General features: G+C 40.4%; 1 protein-coding gene and 1 long non-coding RNA gene across 2 annotated transcripts; both read left to right on the forward strand.

The window, feature by feature from the left end:
• The first annotated feature begins 6,210 nt into the window (after nt 1-6,210).
• On the forward strand, nt 6,211-12,629 carry ccnd1 (cyclin D1). Its single transcript, XM_010753430.3, has 5 exons — nt 6,211-6,408; nt 7,766-7,981; nt 8,630-8,789; nt 9,398-9,546; nt 9,635-12,629. The coding sequence occupies exons 1-5, from the start codon at nt 6,211-6,213 to the stop codon at nt 9,788-9,790; spliced, it is 879 nt and encodes a 292-aa protein (XP_010751732.1). The 3' UTR covers nt 9,791-12,629.
• A 6,263-nt stretch (nt 12,630-18,892) lies between these two features.
• Nucleotides 18,893-20,850, forward strand: LOC113746689 (uncharacterized). Its single transcript, XR_003463046.1, has 2 exons — nt 18,893-19,342; nt 19,487-20,850. It is a non-coding gene; the product is annotated as an uncharacterized LOC113746689 (long non-coding RNA).
• The last annotated feature ends 2,241 nt before the right edge of the window (nt 20,851-23,091 follow it).

Raw genomic sequence — 23,091 nt, forward strand, 5'->3', positions numbered from 1 at the left:
GAAACCACATGTCAGTATGAAACTGAATGGGATATGATCCTCCTTTTTTTTTTTTTTTTACTAAACTCTTCAAAGCAGCCTTACTTAGTTTGCATGTTTCAAATCAAATCAAATCAATTTTATTTGTATAGCCCAAAGTCACAAAATACATTTGCCTCAGAGGGCTTTACACTCTGTACAGGGAGTAACACCCTCTGTCCTTAGACCCTCGGTTCGAGTGAGGAAAAACTTGCCCACAAAAAACCTTTAACAGGGAAAACATGTGGAAGAAACCTCAGGAAGAGCCACAGAGGAGGGATCCCTCTCCCAGGACGGACAGACGTGCAATGGATGTCATGTGTACAGGACAAATCAACACAAACATATTGTACAATTACAATGACTGATAAAATGACAATGAATTACAATGAATGATAAAATGACCACAGTAGCAGATATGGTAGTAATAGAACCTGCTGGACGACAGAGCACAGAAACTCCAGGGAAGTTTGGTTAGTAACATGCATTAATGAGACATGTGGAGGTGGAGCCCCCCGGCAGTCTAATCCTATGGCAGCATAACTAAGGGATGACCTGAGCCAGCCCTAACTATAAGCTTTATCAAAAAGGAAAGTCTTAAGTCTATTCTTAAAAGTGTTGACCGTGTCTGCCTCCCGAACCCAGAAAGGTAGTTTGTTCCACAGAAGAGGAGCCTGATAGCTGAAAGCTCTGGCTCCCAATCTACTTTTGGAAACTATAGGAACCACAAGGAACCCAGCGTCCTGAGAGCGCAGTGTTCTAGAGGGGTAATAAGGTATTATGAGCTCTTTTAGATAAGATGGTGCCTGACCATGAAGAGCTTTGTAAGTAAGGAGAAGAATTTTAAATTCTATTCTAGATTTAATAGGTAGCCAATGCAAGGAAGCCAAAATGGGAGAGATGTGATCTCTGATCTTGGTTCCTGTCAGAACACGTGCAGCAGCATTCTGAATTAACTGCAAAGTCCTAAGAGACTTATTAGAGCAGCCTGATAACAAAGAGTTACAATAGTCCAGCCTTGAAGTAACAAATGCGTGGACTAGTTTTTCTGCATCCGCCTGAGAGACAATGCGTCTGATTTTAGCGATGTTACGTAAGTGGAAGAATGCAGTCCTCGAAATTTGTTTTATGTGGACGTTAAAGGACAAATCCTGATCAAAAACAACTCCAAGATTCTTTACAGTGGAGCTGGAGGCCAGGGTGATCCCATCTAAAGTAACTAAGTCTCTAGAAAGAGAGTTTCTGAGGTGTTTGGGTCCAATTACAAGAACTTCAGTTTTGTCTGAATTTAACATCAAAAAATTGTAGGTCATCCAACTTTTTATATCCTTAAGGCATGCTTGGAGTTTAGTTAACTGATTGGTTGCATCAGGCTTGATCGATAAATATAATTGGGTGTCGTCAGCATAACAATGAAAATTGATAGAGTGATTCCTAATAATGTTCCCTAAAGGAAGCATATATAAACTGAATAGAAGTGGTCCTAGTACAGAACCTTGTGGGACTCCATGACAAACTTTGGTCTGCATGGAGGATTCATCACTGACGTGAACAAACTGAGATCGATCTAAGAAATACGATTTAAACCAGCTTAGGGCAGTTCCTTTGATGCCAATTTGATGTTCCAGTCTCTGTAAAATAATTTGATGGTCAATGGTGTCAAATGCAGCTCTAATATCTAACAGGACAAGTACAGAGATGAGTCCTTTGTCTGATATTACATAAAACCTAACGATTGACAGTTGCAATGAGAATATCTACTAATTACCATGTTCACATTTAAATGAGTTGAATGCTGTGGTGGGACTGTTAATTTTAATGGCTCGGGGTGACCAGCAATTCATGTGCATATTGGTGGCTCAGCCATGATGGCCATGGTCACTCATGCCAACTATCCAATTCCTTTGATTCACTTCAAACATATGGGAAACAAATACGTATCATAACACATCCTCTGTGGAGAAAGACAAAAATCTTGCATGAAAACTATCAAATCTGAACATATGGAACATGAAGTGGCTACAGGTTAGATCAACTCTTTGTGCGCATGAAATAATGTTTATACTGACACAGATAAAAGGATGGAAATATCACGATTGGAGCCCTATTCAGTTAGTTTGTAACAAATCAGTAAGTTGTATGTTAAATATTAGCTGGTCAAAGTCTATCTATCAGTTAGCGTAATTCTTATTCACAGATACTTATCAAAGCAGCACCCTGTAGACTCAAGTTGTGTTTATCTGATATAGGATGCATGCATTCCAACCCACCCCCTCCCAAATTCCCACTGACCCATTGTGCCGGGGATTTTTTTCCTCTTATCCTTGCCCTTGGCCCTACATGGCCCCTTAGCACCCACCCAACTAGCCAGACCAGAGGTGCTGTTAGGTCAGTTCTGGTGCAGGACACACATACACACACAGAGATACACACACGCCCAGATTGACCCCCTGCCTATCTGTGTTCGCGGATCACTTCACAGGACAATCTCCCTATCCATCTTTGCACGGTCATTGTGGACCTGCCCTCAGCTGAGAAAGGAGCTTCATTCACAAGGAAGAAACCTCTTTCTCTGCCTTCTCTCTTTCTCTCTGGCTGGAGGAAGGGAAGCCCTCACACAGATAATGTGTGTGTGTGTGTGTGTGTGTGTGTGTGTGTGTGTGCTGTTGAAGGTCATATTTAGAATATGAAGAGGCATGAGGACTTCAAAGCTGGACAGAGAATGAGGTTAAGGACAAATGTCACCACTTCAACACCCGTGCAAATCCACACACACAGCTTTGCTTTTAGGTATTAAAGCTCTGCAATAGCCTGGACTATGAGGAATATTTCATAATATTTCCCTGTGGCAAAGATATACAAAGTCAGCAGATTCAATTTTCTGTGCACATCCATACACTCATCAAAAAAATTAAGCAACAGAATTAGGAAGATAATCAAGTAAGAAAAGTAGAAGAAATTTCTCTTTACATGTGGGTATGTCTGGCATGTGTGCTAAAGTCTGACGAGTCTGTTATCTAACAACATATTCACATCAAATATGTATTTGTGCATAATGAGTAAAAGAATGTTTTGGGGGGAAAATTGGGGAGTGGGGGTTTCAGATGGCAAGGGGGAGGGTCTGAGGAGCTGATGAGTGAGCACACACACACACACACACACACACACACACAGTGAAACCACTGAATGAATGAAAGCAGTACAGGGATATGAAAATTATGAATGGTTAGCACTGAAAATGAATGAATTTGATGATGGCAACTGATGCTGCTTTAGCGCACATATATGGAGTCAGATCAGTCTATTGTGTCCACAAATATATGTAAATGTATGTTTAAAGCAAGAGGTAGAAATGAATTCATGTGAAAAAGTGTCTTTTGTGAACGCTGTGCTCTGACTGAAAGCCTTTATCTGTACAGTCAAACTAGAGTGGCCAACCCGTAAAAAAGTTCCTGCTCAGTAAGGTATTAACTCTTCTCCTAAATCAACCATTAACCTAAGTATCAGCTTACATACAGTGTAAACGCTTTTATCTGATTACCTTAATCAGGTTATCAGAAAGGCACATTGGCTCTTACCATGGCTCTAGGTAAGCCCAATGGTCTGTGGTAGTCTGTCAGTGGGTCCATCACCATCTTTGGTCCAGATTGAAATATCTAGACAAATATTAGATGGATCATTTTGTACTGATATCCATTCTCCACATAGGATGATCTGGAATAACTAATAAATCATTTTGATGCTACACTGATAACCTTCATCTCGTATGGCTCAGAACAAATGCTCGAGTACAGCTGTCCATATTGACATGTATGTGGTATTACAGTCTGAAAATCGCTTTCTTTTCATTTCTTTTTTCCTTTATTGCAGCATGGAGTGATCTTAAACACCTTTCTTCAACCACCTGCACTCCAAGTACTAATGTCAATAATTCTTGTAAAGAGTGTGACTTAAGAATTGTTTTGGTGTGATCAAGAAAATTCAGCAAGTAGCTGAAATCACTTTGAATGTGTAGAAATATGAATGAAAATGGGGGCATATAGTCAAAATCAGGGTGCCACACATGTGAAAAAAACACACAAAAAAACAATGGCCTTGATGTGGTAAATGGCAGCCTTGACATATCATCTCTTTTCCTGCATGGTGGTGTGATCAGTAGTCTGAACCAGTCAGGACCCTTCTGATTTCACTTTAGCTTTCCGCTGTCCCTTTAAAGACTTCCTTCTCCTGTTACCATAAAACTGCTAGAAGAGCCTCACTGCAAAAGTCACATGCTCCAGCTCCCTTTGTTTCCCACAGTAAGCCTCTATCTGTGTGTGTATCAGAGGGACTGAAAGGACTGAGAAAAATAAAGCGGATCAAAACAACTGTTGCTTTCAGTTTTTCTAACTTTGTGGGATAAAGGTTATATATTTCATATATGTCTTTGCAAATATTTTGAAATAAAATGTCACTTAATCAAATAATGAAGTGGATTGTTATGACATGCATATACTATAAATAAAAGGCCTGGGTATGAAAAGATTAGTAAATGGGTATCAGGCAAATCAAAAGTTTGATTAATTACATTTGTATCTTATGTAATTATATAAATTGAATCATACTGATTGGAGGCTCGGGTATAAAGAATCGCATGAGCTAAAGACACTGTAACGAATAATGCATCGTACACATTTCACTTCACGCAAACTGTTGTATATATCTGTTTCATGTTTTATTTCATCCCTCACAACAACAACAACAACAACATCAGTGATATGTTCTGCTGTGACTGCAGGCTCTGTCCAAAGATGTAGCCTCTTCAGGCATTACGGTACCCACCCAATAGGCCAGAGAGGAATTCAAGGAATGTGAAGGCTCCAATTCATATTGAAACTAGATTAAAATGTGCACAACTTCACACTAAATGCTGGTTTTGACTTGACTTTTATACTTTGCATCAAGTTCTGAATGTCAGATTCTATGACTCTTGCTGGATTCATTGTTTTGTCTTCTGGTTGCTTTTCTTGTCTGTGGGCAAATAAAGCAGCAGAGATACATAAAAGCATGCTGTTGACAGAAAATGGCCCTGTTGGTCATCTGAAAGACTTTACTGTATCAAAGGACTTTGATAGGGTTATCAATAACAATGTCAACTTTTCCAGTGCACTGAACTTTTCCCCACATGAAACGTTATAGACTTCTGCCTAGTAACAGCAATTCCTCCCATTGGTGCAACTCCAGTCTCCTCCCGTTTGTGTGTGTGTCTAAGAGACTTTACTATATGCCGAGTATTGCAGTGTTACTAAAGTATTGTGTTTTTGAGTTAGAGCTTTTTTGAGATGATCAGTGTAAACTAAGCTGATGTGTAATCATAATAATACATGAAATATAATGCGTTACACACTTGATGTTAAGTTTAAATGCAAATGAAGAGAGGGGATCTCATTTAGACTCAGCAGTCAAGTTAGTTTGAGAATTCATAATTATTACACTGCAAACATATGTGGTGGTAACAATGCTTATTGACAGAGGCAGGTATGGTATGACATACATGGAAATAAATAAAGTGCAGTGTGTTTCACATTGTCCCATGTGCTCCCCTCATGTTCAGCACAGCGCAGAGAGCGGCTGCTTTCTTTGAGTCTCAGAAGGGGTGTGAGCCGTTATCGCCCCCTACCGACGCTAAGCAGCAATACTCCCCGGGTCAGCTCTTTTCCCGGGGACAGACGTCCCCTAGACCTCCCACCTCCTCCTCAGAAGCTACCAGGCTATACGAGGAGGGGGGAGGCAGGGGGGAGGCCCTCCCCTCCCCTCTCGCTCTTTCCTTATATATGTATATGTATAAAATAGGAGCCCTTCCTCGCGCGCTCCCTTGCAGACTGCTTGTCTCTTTGATCCCCCCCTCCCTTAACAACAGCTAACGTCACTGCGCGCGCCCACCCCACCTCCTCAGCTCGCGCTCGCCGTTTTTGTCTCGCAGGGTGAAGCGCTCTGTGATCAGAGAGCTCGCGCACACCGGAGGAGCAGGAGCACGCAGCAGCAGCACGCGGACAAGAAGAAAGTGGTTTAAAAGAAGCGGAACACGGCCCGCTGTGCTGCCCACTGCCCGTTCAGAGCCACGGCTGAGCTCAGGAACACTTCACAGGGTGAGAGTTCAGACTGCAGCCCACCGACGCTCACAAGAAAAAATCTATCAGTAGCACACGTACTATGGAGGACCAGCTGCTGTGCTGCGAGGTGGACTCCATCAGGAGAGCCTACCAGGACGTGAACCTGCTCAACGACCGAGTTTTAAACACCATGCTCAAGGCAGAGGAGAACTACCTACCGTCTCCGAACTACTTCAAGTGTGTCCAGAAAGAAATAGTTCCCAAAATGAGGAAAATAGTTGCCACCTGGATGTTAGAGGTTGGTTTTACTTCACTTCAACTTTCCGTGTTACCGAATGTTGCTGCTAACTTGTTGGCAGTGTGTGTGGAGCCTGTGCGCAGTGTAATACATGAGCAATACGTGTGAATGTGTAAGCTGTGAGTGTTTGAGAGTTTAATGTGTGTTATTTCACCATGCATGTTACATAAACGCTGTGAGAAGTGTGTCCTCGGAGCTCTGCGTGCTCCTTCGGCTGTAAGAGGAGATACTGGCTCCAGACTGCACCCACTTCACGCCTTGAATACATTTGTTATGGATTATTTCTTAGCCTATATTTTGAGTTGGTTATTAAATGTAAATAGATGGGGGAAATATTCCAAAATAACAGCAATGTACACGTATGCAGTCTGGCCCGTGCCAGTAGCCTATTGCGCGCCATCTTGTTGTCGTATATGAGAAGGATTTTAATATCATTAAAAATCTATAATATCAGCAACAATGACAGTAACTCGGATGAGTCGGTGACAAATGCGTGTGTCTGATGAGGCCGTCACAGCAGAGCTGCAGCAGCCTGTCGGACTGGTATGAACTGGTAAAGTTTGCTTTGCTCCATCACACCGCCGCTGTCTGCGGAGGCGCGGAGAAAAAAGCGGATTTTATTAAAGTACCAAAGTGTGAAATGCATTTTAACAGTCGGATTTGATAGATTAGATCTTTTCTAACATTAACGTGAACTTTTGAATTGAATTCTTTGGACATTTCTATTATTTATTAATTTCTAAAATTGTGCATCGGAGAGGCGAGGCGCAGTGTCGCCGTAGCACGGGGAAAAGCCCAGCTCGAGAAATGAAATTTCTGTAAATTCATACGTGTCACAATTCGACACATTTGACTCTCATCCGATCAGGTATTCGATGAGGATCATTTACATGTAAATTGTATACATGCAGATAATTTTTAAATATTTATAAATGTTTTTTGAAAAGATGACGAAGTTGAAATTAGAGAGTGAAACTTGCATCGACGCCACCTTTGTGTCTCAGTCAGAACTGACCGCAAACTAATTCCCGACTCTTTTCATTACTGCAACACTCTCTCTGTTTCCAATAAATCGATCACTTTCTGCTTTGGATGGTTTTAGGCGACACGTGAAATTGACTGTGCGTTTCCGAGCGCGTCGCGCGGCGGATTTCAGCTCTAAATCCAAAGAAACTAAGTGCACCAAATGTTTCTTTGCATTACTTTTCGAATGATAGCGGAGCTACTGCCAACAGCTGTGTGCGGAATAAGACACAGGGCCAGTGGGGGGCACAGACCTAACAATACCTACATGTGAAAGGGGGAATTTTCTTGCAGCAAGCGACAACAACCTCTAAGTGCTTTTCTCACCTCCCAGGTCTGCGAGGAACAGAAATGTGAGGAGGAGGTTTTTCCACTGGCTATGAACTATTTGGACAGATTTTTATCAGTGGAGGCCACCAGGAAAACAAGACTACAGCTGCTGGGAGCTACATGCATGTTCCTAGCATCCAAGATGAAGGAGACTGTTCCCCTAACAGCGGAGAAACTCTGTATCTACACGGACAACTCGGTCCAGCCTGGAGAGCTGCTGGTAATTAAGTTCTTCAGACATGGATGTTGCATAACACATACAGTACATGAGGAGCATGCACTGAAGACCACATGACCAGAATACAGAGTGTTTGCAGCTCGCCATGGTGTCACCATGGTCAGAAAGCATAGATTGTAATGAAGTGTCCAGATCAACTTTTATTTTGAAATCAGACAGGAGAATACATGTAGCTTTAGTGCAGCAGTGTCTGAATGGCTGCCTGTAACTTTCCCATGGTAACTAGAAGGCCTCTCTGATTTCATGAATGGTCTCAGTGACTGCCAAGAGAACACTGCCTCGCAGCAACACCTAGTGGCCATAAGACAGATGTGCAGACATGACATACTAAACACAAGCAGCCACAGGCACACACTCTTCTTTTGTTTGCTGTATCATTTATTTGTGTGACTGTGACACCATCAGAGCAAGGACAGCTTGTGTTTCATCGTATTTTCAATAGATGAGGTAAGAAAGCAGGACACATTGTATGAAGTACACTAAAGAAAGCTCAAATCTGAAGAATGTTGTAGAGTAACGCTGTAAAAATAAAGCCACACTGTCACAGCAGACCTAAAGAAGGAGTACATTTTTCTCTCCAAGTAAGTGGGTCAAGTTTGAGTGAATGCCTCTGGTCTGGTCCATCCACAGCAAATGGAGCTGCTGGTTCTCAACAAGCTGAAGTGGGATCTGGCTTCAGTCACGCCTCATGACTTCATCGAGCACTTCCTGTCCAAGCTGAAGATCTACCCGTCCACCAAGCAGATCCTCAGGAAACACGCTCAGACCTTTGTAGCGCTCTGTGCTACAGGTAGGACGTGTGTGAGAGAATTATGAAAAGCATTTATTCATCATGTTACACCCAATGAATCTGATTAATATATATTTAGATTATTCTGTGTTTGATTCTGTCGGGCTATCTAACATCCCTCTGTGTTTAGTTTCTCTAGCATATTACAATTTATAATTTAAGTCAGATGTGAGGATTGAGGACATTTGGCATCACTGAGTTTCTGGTTTTGTCAGTCTGATCATGGCTGCCATGTCTCATTATTAGATCAGAAATGATGAATGTTCCGCAGAGTGGATGTGTAGTGTTATGTGTGTGGTCAGTTAACTTGTCATTTTATAAAATTTTAACTTTATTTATCACGTTGTACACATGAAATGCACAGGCATATGCACAGGATCACACTTAGTGGCAGATGCACAATACACAAACACTCGAGCGGTGGGGAGCAGATGTTCGGGGGTATGGGGCCTTGCTCAAGCTCTTCGAGCAATGAGAGCGGGGATCGAACCGCCAACCTTTGGGTTAGTGGACGACCGTTAGAGGCTAATGCTAAATGTTTACAGGAAAATGGAGCGTCTGTTGTAGAAACTTTGTCATTATAACACATGCTTGTGCTGTTTCCACAGATGTCAACTTCATCGCCAGTCCTCCATCCATGGTAGCAGCAGGCAGTGTGGTGGCAGCTGTTCAGGGTCTCTATCTGAAGAGCCAGGATGCCTCCTTGTCCTCCCAGAACCTCACTAGCTTCCTGTCACAGGTCATTCGCAGTGACCCGGTATGCAAGCATCCATATTTCAATGCTGATCATTGCCGATAGATGAGTGTTAGTGTGATGTGTGAACTCATGTACTGTGTGCTTGCAGGACTGCTTGAGGGCATGTCAGGAGCAGATAGAGTCTCTGCTGGAGTCTAGCCTGCGGCAGGCTCAGCAGCACAGCAGCACCACAGAAACCAAACGTGTGGACGAGGACGTGGACCTGTCCTGCACCCCAACAGACGTCAGAGACATCAACATCTGAAAGGACTGAATGTGTCGCACAATGACCTAATGTTTGAGGGAAAGTTATCGACAGAGGGTGGTGACAGGTGGATCTGGGAGGGGGTGCACCCACCCCCAACCCCTTCTTTCTGGTGGGCTGCTATCATGGCCGACATGTCACTCACATGCCCGCTGTCCACTATGACTGCCAAGTCAGGGCCGAGCGCCCTCTGCCTGCCCCACAACAAACCCCAAGTCACATTTCCTGCCGGTGTCCCCTCCCATCCTGGGAAAAAAAATGAACACTTCAGAAATGTACACGAGAGAAAAGACAGAACACGGAAGATCTGCATGGGCTGGAGTCAAAGCCACAAAGCAGACGCCCGAATAGATATGTTTTCTTATTCCCTCAAATATTAAACTAGGATTTTAAAAATTATCACAGACTCTACTTGCCTACTAAAACATCTCAAAGTGTCATGTGTAGTAGGTTGTTGTAGTTTGTCTTCAGGACTTCACCTGAACTCTGACTTTTATTCACAGAAGGTTTTTGTTTCATTTCTCTTCTGTTGTATCTATGTTTTAGAATGTTTTAGACTTCCTGTCCAAGCTCCCACGTTTGTCTCGTTAAAGCGCAGACATTCATATACCCCTGCTTGCTTATGTTTAGTCACTTTATTATATATAATTTTAGACCTCTTCATCAATTAGTCTTATACCTCTTTTCTTCCAAGCTTTTTTTTTTTGTTTTTTGTACCAAGTGTATTGTGAGATGCTCTGTTCATATGACCCTAGTGACAGTGGACTGCTGATGTTAAGGTGTGGACAAATCTTGATTGATTCTTTGTTCATTCATTCACAATGTTTCAGCTTGCTGTTGATAAGATCAAATCAATGCGCAGCCAAGCAGAGCAGTCCACAGTGTGTTTCATTCCTCTGTGTACTAAACCATTCCAACTTTGTTTTTGAAAAAAAAAAAGCACTTTTGGTCAGCGCTGCTGGTCGTCTAAAAAAACACAGTGATAAAGTTTGTAAAACAACATGAAAATAGAATGGAGGTTTGAGCAGTAGTCTTTTGGTGATGGAGAGAAAGAACAGCACCTGCAGACCTGGATCTGATTTATCTAATTGAGCAGTATGGCAGAACTTTTTTTTTTAAACAAGACTGAATGCTGCTCGACACTGTCATGAGTGGCTTGCTGTGTCTTCCTTCCAGGTCTCAGATTCGAGTTTTACTTCAGCAAATGTTTCACACAGGCTGAGCTGCTCTTACATTTGAAGAAATGTTGCTTTAGTTAAATGTCAGTGTGCAGAGCCACAAGCTGAAGGTCCAGAGGTAAAATTAAACAAGTATTATTTTGATATTTCAAATAATACTTTTTTATAGTGAAACATATTTATTTTTTTAGCTTGCCTTTTCAAGTTTGCTAATTAACCATGGCTCCACCTACTGATGTTTAACTATGTCTGCCTCCAGAGCAGCCCTGCCGTCCAGAAGTATTTGTAAAACTCCAGTCTGCCTCTAAATCACCAGGACAGCACCTCCTCCATCGCTCCACCTCAGTTCAAATACTGCTCAAGGATTCTGGGAAGGGGATAATGCTAAAAAATGGGGGGGTGGGGGGTTGTTGAGACTATTGACATGATTTTGCACAAAGCTAAAAGACGTCGGCTGCGTTTCTTTGAGACTTGCCAAAAAAATGGAGAGCAAAGCTGGCAAGAGCACAGAGGGGTGAAGAGGTAGCAAAAGTGGCAAAAAGGGTGAAGGCTCAACAGGGAGGTGTGTCTTAATGCTGTAGAGTTCAAGTCAGGGTTCCTACACAGGGCAGGAACACTGTCATGACCAGGTCCATATATAGTTCATATATGAAGAAAGAAAGACAGACAGACAGACAGACAGACGGCTCCTCAAATTCAGCTCTGGAAGAAAGGACGGAGTTCCTCAAGTGTCCAGCTGTGTAGGAACCCTTTTATTAGGTTTCTGATTGTACAAGGATAGAAAGTAGGAGAGAAACACTCCTTGTATTCCGCTGCTATAGAAAATAAATCCCAGCTACGTGTTTAAAAAAAAAAAAAAAAAAAAAAAAAAAAAAAAAAACGTAATGGATTAAAAAACGATGCTTTTCTCTTGTTTGCTGCTACATTTTTGGTTGGTTTTTTTTTTTTTTTTTTTACACATATAAATGTCAATATACTGCCATTCTAGGTCTGAATTTTCTCATAGAAAATTGTGTTATTGACATCCTCATTTGTTGTTTTTATGTAGATTCTGTGTGATCTTTTTTTTGGTTTTTAATTACATAATGGTTTTCCAAACTATTCCAAAAAATGAGAAAAATGAGATAATGTACAGAAATGCTTTGATCCACAATACCTCATGTGACAGTCAAGATCTATCTCTAATTTGTAGTCTTTTTTTTGTTTTAGTTTTATTTGTTTATTCTATTCTACTTGTTGGTTCAGTGCCTACTAGCTCTGTTAAACCTGCTTGAGATGAAGCATCCATGATGGAAACCAGCGAGTCCAGGGCATGCTTTGATACTGGTGCCATAACAGAAAATGGGATATGTATAACTCTGTTGAGTGTTAAACTGTCTCGGTGAAAGAGACTTTACCCCCCTTTAGGCCCATAGTGGCCTTCTTTCCTTTACCCTTTTTATATTTATAAGAAAAGCTTTTTGTTCCATTTTTCAAACTGTCAGTGAGTTGATTTGACTTTGTAAATAGATTCAGTGTCGTGCTCGGTAAGCCATAGACTGTTTTGTTTTGTTTTTACAAATCATTCCCACAGTTGTGTCTACTTCATGCCAGTTGTTGGTAACTGGGACAAACAATGTATTCATATTTGTGTCAACTACACAATAAAAACATGAATTAGATGGAGTCTGGAAAACTGTGTGTTTGTGTCCACGAGGTGATGATGAGTGAAGTGAAGTGACACTGCATGTTACTGTTGAGTGGGATGGTAGGAGTACTACAGTCAATGTGTTACTACAGTAGATCCACAGTTTGGAACAGCAGACAGACAGGCTCAGCAGGAGAAACTGTTGTAGCCACATAACATAAAAAGATCGGTTTAAAGTGTATATCATAGTGAGTGTACTCACACCACGTTTTCTCTATACATTGTTTTAAATGCATGTATTCCTATGTGCGCGTGCAAGCACACATAACCTCATATGAGATATTGTTAGTAGATGGTACCTAGTATGATTATAGAGCTAGTCATGTGAGAATTAAAAATATATATAAATACATACTTTTCCACTGAGACACCAAAGCATGTATCAAACTCTACTTGTCCAGAAGTGCCCTGGATTCAACACGTACTTACTTCACTCAGAAGCACTACATGAAATGACTTTTAGAAGTAAGAATGCAATGATAACCGTTGTGACTGATTATTGTTAAATACACTCTTCTGTTGTGCCCCATTCATTTGCCGTGGGGACTAATTAAGCGTAAATCTGCTGTTGATTCTAAATCATCCTCTACATGCTTCATAATAAATCTATTTTAATGAGGAGGCAGCAGTGAACACTTATTGTGAAAAACAAATGTTGACTATTACACTTGCAGTCAGCTAATGTTGGCTAACATTTACTCTGTACTTCTGCTCCTTTAATATTGAATAGAAGAAATGCATTTTATTTCGTCAGAAAATAGTTTTTCTGAAGTGTTCCTGAGCACATGTTGTAGTATCCTTCATACAGTCATGTGTGTTTTTAATGCTGCACTGCCTGAGGGGTCAAAGGTCACCAACATTCAGAGTTGGTTTCAGGCCTGGTCCCTTACATGCAGAGATTTCTCTGAATCTTTGAATGATATTCTGGATTGTAGATGGTGAAATCCAGACATTCATTCAAACTGTGTGCTGACACAACTAGCTAACATTCTTCTTAAACCAAACATATACAGAGAGTCCCAAAATGTTTGCACTCAGGGTTGTAGTATACTAGTGTAACACAATGTTTCCATACAGTGCCAGATACTCACACGATGATTGAGCTATGAGTTTTTCAGATTTTTACTTGAAATAAAATGTTCTGAAAACTCTTTGGATGATGGCTCGTGCTTTTAGTGCCTTCTAGTGCCTGTTAACTTAAAACATTTTTATTTATTTTTGCTACATAATCACTGCATTAAACTGTAGACACACACACACAGTACTAACTGGTGATGGTGTCATATCTTTTTTTTTTTTAAACAAACCTGTAAATTCTGCTAATTTCCTCTTGTCCTCATTGTAGGAGAGAACAAGAAAGTTTTGTTTGAAACCTCATAGTTATTGTTTGGATAAGGAATTAACAGGAGTATTTGTGTGTGTGTGCGCATGCGTGTGTGTGCGTGCGTGCATGTGTGTGTGACAGTACTCATTGATTTGTTATGCAAGGAATGTCTTTGATGGGGCTTCAGTGTGGAGGAAAAGGCGTGAAAGTCTAATCCTTTCCCACAGGCCTGCCAGCGCCAGCTCAACCAGCAGTAGACAAAGACCCTCGACACACACACACACACACACACACACACACACACACACACACACACACACACACACACACCTGCACGCACACACACACAAGTATGGAGTGAATATGGTGCACATGAATCATTTATCATTTACTATAAATACTATTTTACTGTGCTCAGCCTTTTATATATACAATGCTTAACAAATGTATTAGACCACCTGTCAGAGACCATCCAGCATCATGAAGTGCTTTAATGCAGACTTTAATTTTCAGTGAGCTCTCGACATTTTACCATTTTGAACAGAAATGATGAATTTCAAACTGAATTCACCTTTTTATACCCAAATTTGAGTCGACTCACTGGAGCAAGCATAACAGTCAACCACTAAAAACTAACTTCTGTTCAGGAATGCACGTAAATAATATCTAATTATATAATTTGACATCTTAATCAAGAAATAATAATGTGCTTTACTATTTTTACAGTAAGTTGCTGTTAATTTAGGACAGCTGTGGCATGAACGTCACACACAGCAAACTTGCTTCAGGACTTTAAGAGTAGCCTTCCTGTGTGATTGAAAACAAATTCCACTACAGGTTAAGAGTACCAGCAACTCCCACAAAGAAGAGAGCACAAGTATATGCACATATTAATGCTGCAGACAGTCCATGCATGGGCACAGAGAGCTAGTGCAGATGCTGAGCTCTTAAAGAAAACAGTTTGCCCAGATTTTCTAATTCAAGATCACACCCTGGTATGTACCCTGGGTCAAAGATGAAACAGTAATTCGATGGATGTTAACAAATTGTGTCACACACAACACAACTCTGACAATAACACAATATGAGTGTATTTATGGAATACTCATGGCATTGCAGTGCGATGCACTGAAAACATAAATCAACACATGAAATATAGACTTTCAAAAGAACTCAACTTTATTCACATAGTCCTCTTCAAAACAGACAACAGACAGCCAAAAGTAAGGGCATTAAGTGTATACATCACTTATTATTATTATTATTATTATTATTATAACAACAATTATATATGTCACTTTAACTCCCACATTCAAAAAGAAACACAAATCAATAATTTGCAGTATGCAAATATGCAAATGTATGAGTTAAATCAATAAATAAATGATAAATGGACTGTTGAGACTCTGCTCTGCCAGTTGGGAGCCACTTCACACACATGGACAGGAGGAGGCAGACATCAAGCAGCCAACCCTCACAATGAATGGCATGCTGTACTGACACAGCTGCCCTCCAAAAGCTCACATTCTGGAAATTTTGTCACGCCTTTTGGTCTTTGGGCGCCCCCTGCTGGCTCCAGCAGCCACGTAGTTTACTTGTGTCCAGCCTTGGCTTAAAATAAAACAACTAAAAAACAACAAAGTTTGAATATTTTCATGTGTTATTTTCAGAAACTGTGTGGTTTAAGGCTGTGTTCTGACATTGTTACAAGTGCAGAATATCGTCATCATGTTTTTCAGTACCGTGAGCAGCTTTTTATTATTAGATTATTCAACATTTATTTTTATTTTTGAAATGAAAGTATCTGTTTTGAACCATATTAAAAATTGAAGTCTTCAATAGGAGCTGACCACAGACAGGAAGTCAGAACATGTCGTGATTTTATGGTATTTGGTGACGATGAGATACTAAAATATAAAATACATTCATAGAAAACATACAGAAGATATAAATCTGTAGATTCAAACCATTTATTTAATATAGATGAGACCAATCCTTGCATTATGATTATCCACACACAACAATACAACACAAAAAAGCTCTCTTATTAGGGTCCGCTCACTGCTTTTGACTGAACTTTTAACTGCATTTCACAGTCTGACAGCTCATGTGATGATGATGATCATGAATATATATGATCTCTATAATCTGTGTATCTGAATCTGATCTGAATGTATAGAAATAAATGATCTGAAATGAAAGCTGCACTGAGTTCTATCTATACTATGTGTGTTCTCCCAGAGAACACCATATGTGTCTGCTATTCTCCATGGTGGCCCCTCCTCCTCCTCCTCCTCCTTGTCGAGCTGTTGGTGTGCTTGTGGTGAAATCCGATGCCACCATTTCATTCAGAAGGCTTTTCTGCTGCCGGCCGGCCGGACGGCTGCATTTGTCAGCACTGCTTTTCATGTCACCACTCACCACCTGCTTCTCACATTCCTCTACATTCTCTCAAAGACCTCTGTCCCTCCTCTTCTCCCTCATGCTCTTCCTCCTCATCTTTCTCCACTCCTCCCCACCTCCTTCTCTCTTCCTTTCCTTCCTCCTCTGATTAGCCCTCAAAGTCCTTACCCTTTTTCCTCCTCTGCTATAACTTATTCTTTCTCCTTGTCTTTAGATTCTTCATTGATAATTGCTAACTCTGTCCCCCTTTGATTTTTTTTTACTCTAAGAGGGTACAAGTTGTACTAAAACACTCATCTGAATGCAGCCTCTCTCATTTGGCTCCTGTCACCCCTCCGCCCCATCCCCCTTTCTTTTCTCAGTATGCCTTCAGAAGCCGCCGACTAGAAGACAGCATTCACCTGCTGCCGGACACTGCATAAACCAGCTGCTACTGTACCCCACCACAGACACACACACACACACACGTACGCACGCACGCACGCACGCACGCACACACACACACACACACACACACACACACACTTTTGGTTCTATTGGTTATTGGCAGCATGAGTTTGGTCATAGAATAGAAAAGCAGTCTGGCTGACAAAGGCTGGAAAAAAGTCCCTTTGGTCCTTTCTGGTACCTCCTGATGCTATTGTTGTTGTTGTTTGTGTGTGTGTGTGTGTGTGTGTGTGTGTGTGTGTGTGGTCTTGCCCATGCTTCCAAAACAGACTAAGTCTACATCAATAGGCGTAGTCTCTGTGACTTCTTGTTTAGATAAATAGAGAGAGAGAGAGAGCACAAAAGTTATTAATATGTGTATACTAATTACAGGTTTTTGACAATGCCACCTTCGGACTTTCACCCACAGATTTACATTACAGAATAGGGTAGCTTCAAAAATGCACCAGGATCCCCACACAGACAAGTCCACAAATTAAAAAATCAGAAAGGTGCTGTTTATATAAAAATAAATCTATAATTTATTGACAACAAAGTTAATACAAAAGGCTAAAACAGAACTAGTCATAAAACCTAAAACAATCAAAATCCTACTAAAAAACAAGAATTACAAATTCTTTTACAGAGACTTGAACATTTAATTGGCATTAAAGGAACTGCACTAAGTTGGTTTAAGTCTTGTGCCCGGACCACTTCAAATCAAATTTCAAATCAAATTTTATTTGTATAGCCCAAAGTCACAAAGTACATTTCCCTCTGAGGGCTTTACAATCTGTACAGGGAGTGACACCCTCTGTCCTTAGACCCTCGGTTCGAGTGAGGAAAAACTTGCCCACAAAAAACCTTTAACAGGGAAAAAAGGTGGAAGAAACCTCAGGAAGAGCCACAGAGGTGGGATCCCTCTCCCAGGACGGACAGACGTGCAATGGATGTCACGTGTACAGAACAAATCAACACAAACATATTGTACAATTACAATGACTGACAAAATGACAATGAATTACAATGAATGATAGAATGACCACAGTAGCAGATATGGTAGTAATAATGATAGTAATAATATGCGTAGTGGACGTCGTGCAGGACCACAGCAGCAGCCCGGCAGTCTAATCCTATAGCAGCATAACTAAGGGATGACCTGAGCCAGCCCTAACTATAAGCTCTATCAAAAAGGAAAGTCTTAAGTCTACTCTTAAAAGTGTTGACCATGTCTGCCTCCAGCACCCAGAATGGTAGTTTGTTCCACAGAAGAGGAGCCTGATAGCTGAAAGCTCTGGCTCCCAATCTACTTTTGGAGACTATAGGAACCACAAGGAACCCAGCGTCCTGAGAGCGCAGTGTTCTAGAGGGGTAGTAAGGTATTATGAGCTCTTTTAGATATGATGGTGCCTGAGAAGAATTTTAAATTCTATTCTAGATTTAATAGGTAGCCAATGCAAGGAAGCCAAAATGGGAGAGATGTGATCTCTGGTCTTGATTCCTGTCAGAACACGTGCAGCAGCATTCTGAATTAACTGCAAAGTCCTAAGAGACTTATTAGAGCAGCCTGATAACAAAGAGTTACAATAGTCCAGCCTTGAAGTAACAAATGTGTGGACTAGTTTTTCTGCATCTGCTTCAGATACGATGCGTCTGATTTTAGCGATGTTACGTGAGTGGAAGAATGCAGTCCTCGAAATTTGTTTTATGTGGACTTAAAGGACAAATCCTGATCAAAAACAACTCCAAGATTCTTTACAGTGGAGCTGGAGGCCAGGGTGATCCCATGTAAAATAACTAAGTCTCTAGAAAGAGAGTTTCTGAGGTGTTTGGGTCCAATTACAAGAACTTCAGTTTTGTCTGAATTTAACATCAAAAAATTGTAGGTCATCCAACTTTTTATATCCTTAAGGCATGCTTGGAGTTTAGTTAACTGATTGGTTGCATCAGGCTTGATCGATAAATATAATTGGGTGTCGTCAGCATAACAATCAAAATTGATAGAGTGATTCCTAATAATGTTCCCTAAAGGAAGCATATATAAACTGAATAGAAGTGGTCCTAGTACAGAACCTTGTGGGACTCCATGACAAACTTTGGTATGCATGGAGGATTCATCATTGACAACAAACTGAGATCGATCTAAGAAATACGACTTAAACGTCTCATACTGGAATAAATTCATGGAATACATCAAGAGCGTCGCACCCGTGGGGGATGGGGGGATGCGACACCCCCACTTTTACAAAAAGACGATTTCATCCCCCCCACTTTTTCTGATATTTAAACCATTTACCCGTCCCGCGGTCCACCAGCATACTGAAACGGAGCGCATGTCAGTTCTCCATAGGCTACATGAAAACCCATTGGTCCAGTTAGATCCATCCGGCCATCCAGCCAATCACAGCCATTTGACCAAACCCACCAGGTCCACCGCGCGAAAAATAAAAAAATAAACATTTTTTCAGAGCTCTATCTGCATTTCTTTATTACGAAGCAGACAGCGAGCAGAGGCTGTAACAGTCATCTGACCAGTAAGTCATGAGGAATTTTGTCAGTAACTAACAAAACTGTCTTGCTTTGTGACATTTAAGTCAATATTAACCAAGCCAGGTGGCAAACAAACTTAGCATCGAGTCAAGTTAATGGTAACTGACAGAAGGTTTGCTAATTTGCAGACATCTACTTCTAAGTTTGATGATCAGACCATGTCTAAAAGGAAGAGACAGCAGACCATCGACTCATTTTTCAAGTCAAAGTGTCAAGTAAGTTGAGTTGTAGTGAGAGGAGGGAAACATCAAGCTAACGTTATTTATGTGCAATCATGTAAGATACACATCTGCTATAATTACATAGCTAATCATGCCATATATCGTTGGAAAGCTAAGACTGTTGTGATTCGTTTGATGCCGACCATTTCAAGATAAAATCACAACAGGCATAATCAACACCACAACCGAGCAATCACGCAATTATAAAAGGTAAATCAACTCACCAATAAAGCCACACAGAAACCGGCTGTTAGTCCGACAAAAACGTTGCTTTTTTAACCTTGTGGTTGTGCTGATTCTAATGACACCTCCCATTTGTGTTGTGCTATATAAATAAAGATTGAGTTAGATGTTGGGGAGTTCTTTGACAGAAAATTGAAGACTCAAATCCTGCTTCCAAACTACCATCACCAGTGATAGCAAGTAAGCAAGTAGCAAGTAAATGTTTCTTCCACTTTTTGTTGCCAGGCTGGCAACAGGCCTTCAGCTGTTAGCCATAACTTGCCAAAGTTGATTGAGTGATCAGAGCATTTTAATTATTTCTAGTTATACATATATATGGTTAATTTTCCCGATAATCAATGCAGATAATTTCGCTCATGTGCACCCCCACTTTTTAAAGCGCTGTGACGCCCCTGGAATACACTGACTGGAGGAAGATCTGGCTCTTACCCAACCGATATATGTTAACTAATAAAGTGAGAGAAGTCTCATTTAAAATAATTCATAGATGTTATCCATCCAATGATCATATTGTTAGAAGATTCAAAAAAGATATTGATGTGAAATGCACTTTCTGCTCTGAACATATTGATACAGTTACTCATTTATTTTGGCACTGCCCCTTTGTCCAAAGTCTGTGGACTGATATCTGTAACTTTATTGCTAAAAATGTTGATAATGATTTTAAGTTGTTTTGGAGGGATGTACTGTTTGGGCTCTTTGACTTGAAAAAAAATAGAGTAAGATTAAACGAAACATTTATTATCAATCTCATCATACTGATGGCAAAATTTCATATTCATAAGTGTAAATTTACTCGAAGAAAACCATCTTTTGTTGCCTTTCACGGTGAGCTCAGACAGTACATCGTTTCCATTAAGTTTTCTAATAACACAAAAGCTATTAAAACGCTTAATATATGTGAACATTTAAATATATTTATGTAAACTCTTTCTCCCCCCTGGCGTAGAATATACATGAATGTTTTTGTAATGTTTTATATATGATCTGTGTTCCTTTGTTTGTGAAACAAAGTTCTAATAAAAAAATAAATAAAAATATGACTTAAACCAGCTTAGGGCGGTTCCTTTGATGCCAATTTGATGTTCCAGTCTCTGTAAAAGAATTTGATGGTCAATGGTGTCAAATGCGGCACTAAGATCTAACAGGACAAGTATAGAGATGAATCCTTTGTCTGATGCCATTAGGAGGTCATTTGTAACTTTGACTAATGCGGTCTCTGTGCTATGATGCACTCTAAATCCTGACTGGAAATCCTCAAATAGACTATTGTTATGGAGAAAGTCACACAGCTGATTAGCTACAGCTTTCTCAAGTATCTTAGACAGAAAGGGAAGGTTTGATATCGGACTGTAGTAGGCTAAGACCTCTGGGTCTAGAGTGGGCTTTTTAAGAAAAGGTTTAATTACAGCTACCTTAAAGGACTGTGGTACATATCCTGATAATAAAGACAGATTAATCATATCCAATAAAGAATGACTAACTAGAGGTAAAACATCCTTGAGCAGCCTGGTTGGGATGGGGTCTTAGAGACAGGTTGTTGGCTTAGCTGCAGAAATGATTAAAGTTATTTGATGAAGGTCGATGGGAGAAAAACAGTCTAAATACATATCAGGTTTTACAGCTGTTTCCAAACTTGCTGTATCAGAATGCAGATCAATGCCTGTTGAGGGTAAGAGGTGATGGATTTTGTCTCTAATAGTTATAATTTTATCATTAAAGAAGCTCATGAAGTCATTGCTACTTAGACCTAAAGGAATAGATGGTTCAGTAGAGCTGTGATTCTCTGTTAGCCTGGCTACAGTGCTGAAGAGAAACCTGGGGTTGTTCTTATTCTCCTCTATTAATGAAGAGTAGTAGGCTGCTCTGGCATTACGGAGAGCCTTCCTGTATGTTTTGAGATCATCTTGCCAGACTAGATGAGGTTCTTCCAGTTTAGTGGCACGCCATTTGCGTTCAGATTTACACGTCTCTTGCTTTAATTTACGAGTCTGCTGGCTATACCATGGTGCTAGCCTTCTTTGTTTAATTGTCTTCTTTTTCAGAGGTGCAATAGAGTCTAGAGTTGTCTGTAATGAGCCTGTAGTACTATCAACAAGATGATCTATTTGCGAGGGGCTAAAGGAAGCAGACAAGTCCTCTGTTACAGTTAGACATGGCATTGAATTCAATGCTGAAGGAATCACTTCCTTAAATTTGGCTACAGCACTATCAGATAAACATCTGCTGTAGGAGTTTCTGCACAAAGGCTTATAGTCCAGTAATATCAACTCAAAGGTTATTTAAAAATGGACAGACAGAAGAGGATTCTGTGGAAAGACTATTAGATGATCAATTTCAATGCCATATGAGAGAACAAGATCAAGAGTGTGGTTCAGACAATGAGTCGGTTTATTTACACTCTGACAGAAGCCAATTGAATCTAATAAAGAGATAAACGCAGTACTAAGACTATCATTGTGGTTGTCCACATGAATGTTAAAATCACCTACAATAATTACTTTATCTGTTTTAAGGATCAAGCCTGATGCAAATTCTGCAAATTCAGATAAAAATTCAGAATAAGGACCAGGAGCTCGATATACTGTAACAAATAAAATTGGCTGTAGTAATGTTTTCCAGGTTGGGTGAGTGAGGCTTAGAACAAGACTTTCAAATGAATTATAATTTAGTTTAGGTTTAGGATTTATTAATAGACTTGAGTCAAATATGGCTCCAACTCCACCACCTCGACCAGTACTTCGAGGAATATGAGTATTATAATGACTGGGAGGAGTGGATTCATTTAAGCTAACATATTCATTGTTGCGGGGTTCTGCTAACCTTGTGTTTTGCTCCAAAAATCCAGGCTTAGTCGGAAAATGATGGTTTTCTTTACAGCTAGCGTTAGCGCTAATTAACATAGTCCACTAAGAATGAAATACATGCTAATGTTAACTTGTTAATGGTAACATGCTAACGTTAATTGCTAGCGCGTCAGCGCATTAGCGTTAACACGCGAATGTTAACATGCTGATGCTAACATGCTAATGTTAATTGCTAGCGCATCAACGTTAACATGCTGATGATAACATGCTAATTGCTAATGTTAACAAGCTAATGTTAATTGCTAGCGCATCAGCGTTAACATGCTAATGTCAACATGTTAATGTTAACAGGCTAATATTAATTGCTAGCGTGTCAGCGCATTAGCGTTAACATGTTAATACTAACATGTTAATGTTAATTGCTAGCGCGTGAGCGCATCAGCGCTAACATGCTAATGGTAA

This window comes from Larimichthys crocea, chromosome I (genome assembly GCF_000972845.2).
Source record: "Larimichthys crocea isolate SSNF chromosome I, L_crocea_2.0, whole genome shotgun sequence".
NCBI classification, from domain to species: Eukaryota; Metazoa; Chordata; class Actinopteri; family Sciaenidae; genus Larimichthys; species Larimichthys crocea.